At 43.6% G+C, this 9,341-nt stretch overlaps 1 protein-coding gene across 2 annotated transcripts; it reads right to left on the bottom strand.

Moving 5' to 3' along the window:
• Positions 1–1,798: 1,798 nt before the first annotated feature.
• LOC120954315 (sesquipedalian-1) lies at positions 1,799–7,355 on the bottom strand. Of its 2 annotated transcripts, none has more exons than XM_040374637.2 (4): positions 7,160–7,355; positions 6,335–7,006; positions 5,910–6,215; positions 1,799–3,931 (listed from the first exon to the last, which is right to left on the bottom strand). In XM_040374637.2, the coding sequence occupies exons 2-4, from the start codon at positions 6,534–6,536 to the stop codon at positions 3,402–3,404; spliced, it is 1,038 nt and encodes a 345-aa protein (XP_040230571.2). In that variant the 5' UTR covers positions 6,537–7,006; positions 7,160–7,355; the 3' UTR covers positions 1,799–3,401. The 2 variants fall into 2 exon arrangements, with proteins under 2 accessions (XP_040230571.2, XP_040230570.2); XM_040374636.2 differs by having other exon boundaries at positions 7,213–7,355.
• Between the last annotated feature and the right edge of the window lie 1,986 nt (positions 7,356–9,341).

Below are 9,341 nucleotides of genomic sequence, written 5' to 3'. Positions count from 1 at the left end.
AGAGAGATAGAGAGAGAGAGAGAGAAGGGAAGTTCTGATACGAAGACGAAGAGAGGAGGCATATAGAGGAATGGCGGATAGAAGGGATGGGACATCAAGTTCATTTAACAGGAGAGCCGAGATGAACCTTGCACGGATGTGGAAATGTCTTTTTTCAATCAGGAGTAGCCCAAGAAGGAGGTAATGGATAGGATACGAAGAAAGGGATTGATGAGAATCAGGGTGGAAGCGTCGAACAGCTACTCGAGTGAACTTACGCTGGACACTCCACAATGGGCATTTGCCGGGATGAAATTTAAAAAATCAACTTTGTAATAGCGCAATTCCAAATAATAGGTTTTGATACTAAGGGTTAAACTAAGAAAAATACCAAATATGAGCTCTTTATCTTTTCTGGTTCTCTATAAAAGACCTCTCCAAGTCGAGATTTGTTAAAAAAACGCAGAAAAATCTTCACTTTTTTGGAAAACTTTGAACCTTTGTAACTTTTTCAAATATGAACCGATTTTGATAAGTTTAGACATTTTATAAATGATATTTAGTCAGCTTTATAAACACATTTTTTAGTTAAGTTAATTTTATGCAAAAATATACGTTAATAACTGAAGAAACCTCCTGAAAATTTTTATCATTTTAATGTTTGACTTGATGCCATTATGAAAGTGGCGTAGAGTGGCGTTGTCTCATATATGTCACATAATAGTGTAATATATATACTATCAATCTGTGAAGAAATATTCTGCGAAAGTTTGCGAACGCGAATTTTATTGATGTTTTTTCACATCAACTTTTTCTAAAAACAGACACATGCGTAACTAGGCGGCTCCATAGGTGCCTGATGTAGTGTATTTCGTGTATTCTACAAAAATATATTCTTTTGTACTACCTGTGAGTAAAAGTGATGAGAATTAGCTACAATTGTCCTATACAAAGCAGAAAAAATTATCTTATTCAAAATTATTATGTTTTGTTCATATATTATGGAACATTACAGTATATTTTAAAATGGTTTATACTATTAGCAACAAATAATACAGGAAAAAAACACACACAATTAATAAAACTAAGCAAAGATCCTTTAAAACACTATTTTATGTAGCGCCACCTGGTGGTATGGATGCGAACTACATATAAAATGTTAGTTACTATCATAATACTTTACTACAAACGATAAAAACTAACAATTTCTGCAAAAATAATTTTATCCCGCAATTTGTTCTAAACTGCCCATTGTGCACTCTCCAGCCTGGAAGAGACCAAACAACAGCGGCGTATTCCAGGATAGGTCGGACCCAGCAGCAGTACAGAGACTACAAGCATATAGGGGAGCGCGGATTTCCAACGTGAGTCTAAAATGAGTCCCTGAGCCGTATTGGCCTTGTTGATGACATGATCAACATGCCTATGAAAGGACAGCTTCTCGTCCAGTCACACATCCAGATTCTTTACGATACTCGACGTATGAAGTCAGGCTTATTCTATTCAGAACTCGATTCGATTCGAGTCGAGATAATGAACTCCAAAGTGAGCTTTTCCATTCAAATAAACATACAAAATTCATCAACTTGACGTCGAGATGACCCGTTAAAAGAATAGAATACACCTGAGTAGCTAGAATACATAGGGAGTAGCTGAATGGAAAAGACGTGATTCTGGTAAACGAAATCGAATTCTAGAGGTTGTGTTAAGGAGTACATTTGAACCAAAACAATCGCTTTCTTTCGCACTAATTGTAATTGTTTAAAAAAAACTTATCCATCAATTCCATTCAAAACAAAAAAGCGGAGAATCAACATCGTTAGTTTTGCATTTGCTCATTAGTAACAAGTTCGATTTATTTACCATAAATAAGAATGTAAGGCAAACGCTCCATCCCTGCCTTTAGTTTGTGCGCAGGTCGCGCTTGCCTTAACAAATTAAACAACTAACCAAAAACAACTTCTCTCTTGCCTTCTCCGCACACTTGCTTCGCATTTTGTAAACGTGTTTTGTTTTCCGCACAGCATGACTAAAAAATAAAAATAAATTCGCGCGACTAAATTTGCCGAATTGGTTAAGAATAAAAAAAAAACACGCGTATTAAATATATATATCATTCTCATATACTGCTTAATTTGGCACAGGGGCTGGAGTGATGGGAAGGACTTTTCGTTTTTGCCGTTTGTTCCGATTGGTTTGTTAGTTGGTTGCTGCGCTACTCCCCCGTGCCCCATATCAGTTCGTCATGTGGTACGCGGCGGAAGGATTATGTGCGACCATAATTGACACGTTGTTAGATGATGGCGCGCCCGCGGTTCATTCGCCCTGGCCCGTCCGTTCCGGAAGTCCGTATGAATTGGTTCGGTTGTGGTGTGGTTTGGCATGTTCCGGCGCCTGCTAAGGTTTCGGTTTCGTGAATCCTTCCTCACGGTGCACACGACGGTTGCATCCCACGCACAGTGGTTGGGGTTTTGGGGTTGAGGGTAGCGTACACAGGCGTATACAGTATTTGGCTTGTTTTGTCTATTATGTCTATTTTCTTTTGCTTCTTGCGACGCAGAATGATTACTATAATAATGTATGTGGGTCTGTTTTGTTACTACAAGTGTGATTCGAGTGGTTTACGCTTTCGAGCACGCTTCACTGGTTTGGTTTTCCCGTGTCGCATTGCAATGTAATGATTGATGTCGTAGGGTGGAAAGAAAAGAGAGGAAAGTGTGAAAAATGGATGATGGCGTGGTCATGGATGTGTTTGTGTGGACGGGGGAGATTGTGTGTAAGTGTGTGTGTGTGTAAATAGAAGAAAATTATAGTAAGTTTTGGGTGCAGCATTAGTGAGGGATGGTGAGTAAATATTAAATAATTAATTCATTTAGCGAGCGTACACTCTTCTACATGGGTGAAATACAACATAACGAGTTACGGCAATACGAATGGGGAAAGAAGCGTTAAGCGATTAGGTGGTAAAAAATGCAACAACAAAAAAAAAAAAAAACAAAACAGAAAACAGGATGTTAAAAGATGATAGTTAAATTAAAGAAAGAACAGTGAAACCATCGACCAAGCCAAACTAAAATTAACTACCATTACTAGCATAGGTGTAGGTGCAGTAGTGTTAGTACATGTAAAAGGGAAAGCATCTTCTCTAATTTGTCTGCCTTTGCCTAGCGCCTGTCGGCTACATAACGAACCGAAGGCAAATGAACGTATAGCACCCTATGCTTAGAAATCAAACTAAACCAACGGAATATTGTTGCGTGCGTGCGTAAAACACGCTCGCCCTAAACGCACTAATTTACACCACGTAGCGTGCGTGTACGCTTCCTAACGTTTCGTTAACCTAAGCTCCGGGCGGGGGAGCGGGAGGGTTTTGGCGAGTTTTGCCCCGTATCGCTCTTCCCCTGCTCCCGGGCGCAGACTATCTATTTCACTTCCGGTGCTTCCGCCGACTGCCGATTGTCGTCCACGTTCAGCACCGTCGCTGACTCCTCCTGCTTTCTGTTGTCCTCCTCCTGCTTCCTGTTGTTGTCCTCCTCCTCCTGCTGCTGCTGCTGCTGCTGCTGCTGCTCCAGCTCCTGTCGGCTTGCGTTCCACTTGCAGAGATCGGCCAACACCGGGACGCCCAGCGCCGAGTGCATGGCTTCGAACGAAAACGACGCAACGGAGCCCCGCTCGAGGGGCCGCTGCTGCTGGTCGCCGTTCGCCATCGACGCGATTGCGTCGCTTGATTTCGTTGCCGTTACGGTGGCCTTGCGGCTGACCGGACCGTCAGCCGTTGGATCGGCGGACGGTGACAGCTTGCCGATGTCCGGCACCGTCGGCGAGTGGACAGTGGGCGCTGCTGTGTTGGGTGCGGGCGGTGCTGGTGCCTTCCTGCCGGTACGGGCTAGCGGTGTCGGTGGGCTCGTACCGCGTTGTTCCTTCTCGCTTACCCCACCACCGGTGCCGATGTCTGCCGTCGAGGTTTTCGCCGGTTTCACGGTAGGCAGGGGGATGTGTGTGTGTGGCAGTGGTATGCAGTCGTAGTGAGGTAGTAGTAGTAGTAGTAGTGGTAGCGGTTGGACAAGAAGTAGTAGAGAAAATGGGGATTGATTGCGTAAAAATGTAAACGAAAAGAAAAAACGTATTGTTTTCCCCAGAACAAAACATAAACTACAGGACAAAAGTAAAACAAATTATCGCGTTGTACATGTACGATGCAAAATGATTATGCGATCCGATTGCGACTGATGACATTCCTTTTCCATTTTAGCACCACAGCAATTGCAATAGCCCTGCATTCCGTAGGGGTTTTATTTTCTCTCTCTCTCTCTCTCGATAAAGGACATAGCACATGTGGCAAGCAAATGTTAGCCTGAGCTCAATGACGCGTTTTAGAGTGATTCAACGGTTTCTTAAAACCAGAATAGAAACTAGGCAGACTGGGCAGACAAGATGTGTTTTTTTCTCACCCATGGTTAGTAGTAAATTGTTGTTTCTAATCATGCACAGATCGAATGCAGCACGACTGTGGCACCGTGAGGCAACGAGGCAAGAAGCTCAAATGGGAAACAGGAATCACGTTCACAGAGTTGCACAAATTGATATGGGATAGTACTAAAGCGGTCCACCATTCTGTTCACTGAATCTCTTCCTCATCGTTCCAATTTAATGTACTTTTTAAGAATGCTAACAATGAGCAATTTACGTCCAATGAACAATATTTCAGTTTTGATGATTAATTTTTTAAATGACATTTTCTCTGATTGCATTTCTTTTGTTGTTAGCATTTTATCATCCAAACAGCAAGGGCATTTTACTCTGAATAAAGAAATACATAATACAAACATAGCATCTTGCAACCCTAATAACATCTTGTTCATATGGACGATGACGTCATGACGTCACTGTTACCTGAACGATGACTAATGGCGCGAAGTATTGATTCAAGCAACTGACAAATCAAGAAAAATAGTATGAATAATATATCATGAAAAAGCAACTATACACTCAAATTTGATGATGGTTTGCTGTAGTGATGGAAGCTCGGAATCGGACCTACCCGATTCCGATTCCGCGTTCGGAACCAATTCCGGAGCCGATTTGGATGCTGGAATCGATTCCGATTCCGGAGTCGATGACGGAGTCGCTCCAGCATCAGAATTGACCTGGGAATCGCAATTTGCCCCGATAACGGAATCAGGATTGAATCCAGAAATGGAATTAGCTCCGGAACGAGAATCAGTTCTTGCATTTAAATAAGAAGTTTTAGAAGCAATACCAGTCCGGGAATCTCCATCAGAATAGATCGTTTACAAGTAAATTTTGATTCTTTGCTGTTATTAATACGTAGCATGATTGCAACCAAACGCCTATTCTTATGAAATTGCCGAAACTGACTTCGTTTCGAAACTGATTCTGATTTCGGAACCGATTTCGAAGCCGGAGCCAATTTCGATCCCTGGAGCCGGAACCGATACCGATTCCGATTCCGGAACCGATTTCGAAATCGTTTCCGGAAACTGATTCCGGAATTGATTCCAGAAAACTTTGGAAATCGCCGGAATCGATTCCGACGAAATCTTCATTTTCCCCATCACTTAGTTTGCTGCATATGACCATTTCAAACAAAACGCAGGGTGCCTTTTCTACTGTACTAACATTCGACTGACTGGTTAGCAGCTGTATCAACATAGTTAAAACATTCGCTGGAACCGGTTAATGACATGAATCACAATGCAACATCATGCTGGAGATGAGTTTGGAAACAGCGCGGGAGGATGTTAACACAAAACATTAAAATAAAACAAACAAACAATACAAAAACACACAAGCTCTCCTCGCAAACAATGCGGCGGGCGTGTATGCAATCATTGTGTAGTGGGGGGATATTTAGTGACCACCAATTTGTTCCTTCCCAATTGTTCCCGGCGTTTCCCCCAGACAATTACCTGCGTTCGAGGCATACTCCGTGGTGAGCGGTTTGTTGAACGGGTTCTGGCGCCGGGGCGGTGCCCTCGGGGGCGCCAGGATCGGTGCCATCTCGGGCGCCTTCTCCCGGCACTGGCCCTCGATCTCGTCCAGCTGGCGCTGCAGCTCGGCCACCATTAGCTTCATGTAGTCGTACCCGGCACAGGTCAGCGCCTTCATCCACTGCTCCATGTTGGACTGCGATTCCGTGCTGAGGTAGTATGTGCGATTGTTCGGCCCGTGGAATATGATCTGAAAGCAGTACTGTTCGCTTTCCTCGGCGAGTTCTAAAACGGGAAAGGCGAGAGTGTGTGAGCAAAAAAAAAAAAAGAATCGTCGACTTTGCACGACTTCTATCAGCGGCGGAGTCAGCGCAAGGCCGCCAAGCAGCAGCGACAACACTTACCCACCGTGCAGCCCTCAAGGATGATCATGCCGAGCGGTTCCTTATCGGTGCGCTTCTCGAAGTAGAACAGCAGGTTGCCCTTCAGCACGAACCACCGCCGCTGCCAGCTTTTGTTCATCTCGCCCCGCTTGTTCAGCCAGCCCTCCAGGTCGACCGGTGGCGTCGTCGCGAACGTGCACAGGTTTTTCTCGTTGATCTTCATCGTTGCTCGGGCGCGGTGCGGCTGCCAATCAAAGGCTGGGGCGTTTCCAGGAGATGCGTTTTTCGCCCTCCAATACCGGCCCCGCTCCGCTCAGGGCGGGAAAGGAAGGATGCCCTTTTTCGTTCGATATTTTAACTGGCTCGTTTTGCCTTATTCGTTTTCAACCCTTATTCCACTGCTGATTTTTCTTCTAGCGCATCTTTTGCACGGTTACGAAAATCAAAAAAAACGAGTGAGAAACGAATAAAAAAAGCACACACACGCACGCACACCCGGACAGGAAATGTTTCTCCCTTGCTGTTGATCGGTCGATTGACTGTGTGTGTGTGCAGCGGCTGGCTATTTCTATTTCTGATCGGGGATGATGCAGTGTCGCGGCTATCTGTTTTGATTGTGCGGATACCGGGCCAGCCTTGGGCAGATTAGCGGACACAGCCCCGAACTTGAACGTTGATGGCCGCGCCTAAAAGCTGCGAAGAATGCAACAACAAGAACAGACACACAACGAAACAAAAACACACTGTTAGTGGGAATCGGGTGTGGTGGTGCTCGGCAGAACGGATCACTTGAACAGAGAATTATGTCACTTTGCGCCTGTAACGACGCGATGGAGACAGATTTACCGGGATTTATCTTTTTTTTTTCTTGTTGCGCGGTACACTCGCTCGACAGTTACCTTAAATTCTTGGCCAGTTAACTCATGTTATTTTTATTTCTATTCCAAAAGTGTTCCCTGTGTGTTTGCTGGACTGGCTGTCAAGTAGCGGCACCCCGTACAACATGGCGAGGGTTTTTGACGTTAAGCAATCGCTGCATCCCGCTCATTTGCTCTACCCGCCCTTTACTTGCCTACAGTCATGGCCTTGCCAGAATCGGCACAGAATAAAGACAAGTATTCCCCGATATACGTTATTAATACGGACCGGAGGCAATAACGCCTCTCGAATATTATCAAACGTCGAATTTCGAGGTTTTCAGTCAAATTATACCTAAATTTTCGTATAATTTGACTTGAAGTGTCCAAATGTCACAAATCCACTAAACGACAACTAAACGGGTTCTAAACGGCTCAAGCTCTCAACCTAAAAGGAATCTAAAAAAACTTCGTTTAGCACACGGTAATGCATTCTAAATATAGCAAAAAAAGCTGGTGGCGCCATCTGTTGGTGGGGCACCCAACCAGTGGAGCACTTTCCTCGCTTTGAGACCTTTTTCCTTCACTCTGTACTGTTGTATAGTTTCGCATTGAAGTTATCCCAAGCGCCACAGATTAAGCTTAAACGACTGGAAAATTGAATATCCATAGAAAAAAAAAGAAAGCTCCACAGCTTCATTGGTTTGATCAATAGATGGCGTATTAAAACTGATTATTATATTGCTATCCTTTTCTTGCAATGTGTTTCGACAAGTTTCATCTTATCATGACCTATATAGCCTTCTAACTTTCCGAGCAAAAATCTATATATATGGTCGTATGGTCAGATACGAGGGTATCAACACCAACGATCATTACTCAAATCTCACTTGCTTCAGTGCTGGTGGTTTCCATTGGAGTTTAGTATTTAAACAATCGTATCGCCGTTCTAGTTCTAGCGATGCATAACTTCAATCCGAAACCATACAACAGTTCAGAGGAAATGAGAAAGCTCTCCTCCAAGCGAGGAAGCTCAACTGGTTGGGTATCCCACAAACAGATGGTGCCACCAGCTTTTTTGCTATTTTTAGAATGCATGAGTCGTTTGCCGTCTGCTAAACGAAGTCTTTCTATATTCCGTTTAGGTAGAGTGCTTGAGTCGTTTAGAAGCCGTTTAGTGGTCGTTTAGTGGATTTGTGGCACTTGGGATGCATCGCTAGAACTAGAACGGCAATATGATTGTTTAAATACTAAACCCCACTTGTTATATTTTCGTTTTCTTTCGAAGAACGCTAAGAAACGTTAAGGCGTTACTTCCTTCAAAGCGATGGGATTGGAAAGTCCTTGTTTATTATTAATAACTCGTAAACAATTTTGCCACCACTTTGTTCCACGACCTTTCTCAAGCGCGCGCCATATCTTTCTCGTCGATCGGCACTCACGCATCGTGCCGAGCGCGCGTTCGCTGACCTCCCGATAGATCGCACACACACTTCGATCTACGCCCGATGAGTGTCCTCGGTAGCGATCTACGGGATCATCAGGTTGGCCCATAACACCACTGTTAACCATTTGTACAGAAGCAAGTGAGATTTGAATAATGGTCGATGGTGTTGATACCCATGTGTCTGACCTCGCGTACATGCATATAGATTTTTGCTCGGAAAGTTAGAAGACTATATATAGTAGATCATGTTTAGATGAAGCTTGTCCGAAACACATTGCAAGAAAAGGACAGAAATATAATGATGAGTTTTAAAACGCCATCTATTAATCAAACCAGTGAATCTATGGAGCTTTCACTTCTATGGATATTTGATTTTCCAGTCGTTTATGCCTAATCTGTGGCGCTTGGGTTATTTCAGTTCCACCTACAACTACGCTTATTTGATATAGCTTCGCAACCATCAACTGGCATGACACGCGAATGGTGTTTCGTCAGAACCGGCATGGAATAGATTTATTAATAAAAGCACCGTTAAAAGTTTAATACCGGTTTCCCCGATTCCCTCAGTGTTAAGGTAAAATAAAGACTTAACAAAAAAGGCCATCACTGGATCTGCTGATGGAATGCGAAGCAAAAGAAACTTATTTTACTTCATGTTAACCATTAAACTTGATTTTTTTTCAGCATCGTTCCAAAAGTCTCATCTCGGTGACTTTTGGAGCTT

The sequence above is a fragment of the Anopheles coluzzii genome, chromosome X (assembly GCF_943734685.1).
Source record: "Anopheles coluzzii chromosome X, AcolN3, whole genome shotgun sequence".
Classification (NCBI taxonomy): domain Eukaryota; kingdom Metazoa; phylum Arthropoda; class Insecta; order Diptera; family Culicidae; genus Anopheles; species Anopheles coluzzii.
The sequence above is the reverse complement of the archived record's forward strand: the minus strand, read 5'-3'. Positions and strand labels throughout refer to the sequence as shown.

Coding starts and splice junctions, on each gene's coding strand:
- LOC120954315 (XM_040374637.2), bottom strand. CDS start 6,536: ATGAAGATCAACGAGAAAAACCTGTGCACGTTCGCGACGACGCCACCG. Junction 6,216..6,334: donor CCTTGAGGGCTGCACGGTGG/GTAAGTGTTGTC, acceptor TTCCCGTTTTAG/AACTCGCCGAGGAAAGCGAA. Junction 3,932..5,909: donor GGAGTATGCCTCGAACGCAG/GTAATTGTCTGG, acceptor CCTCGACGGCAG/ACATCGGCACCGGTGGTGGG.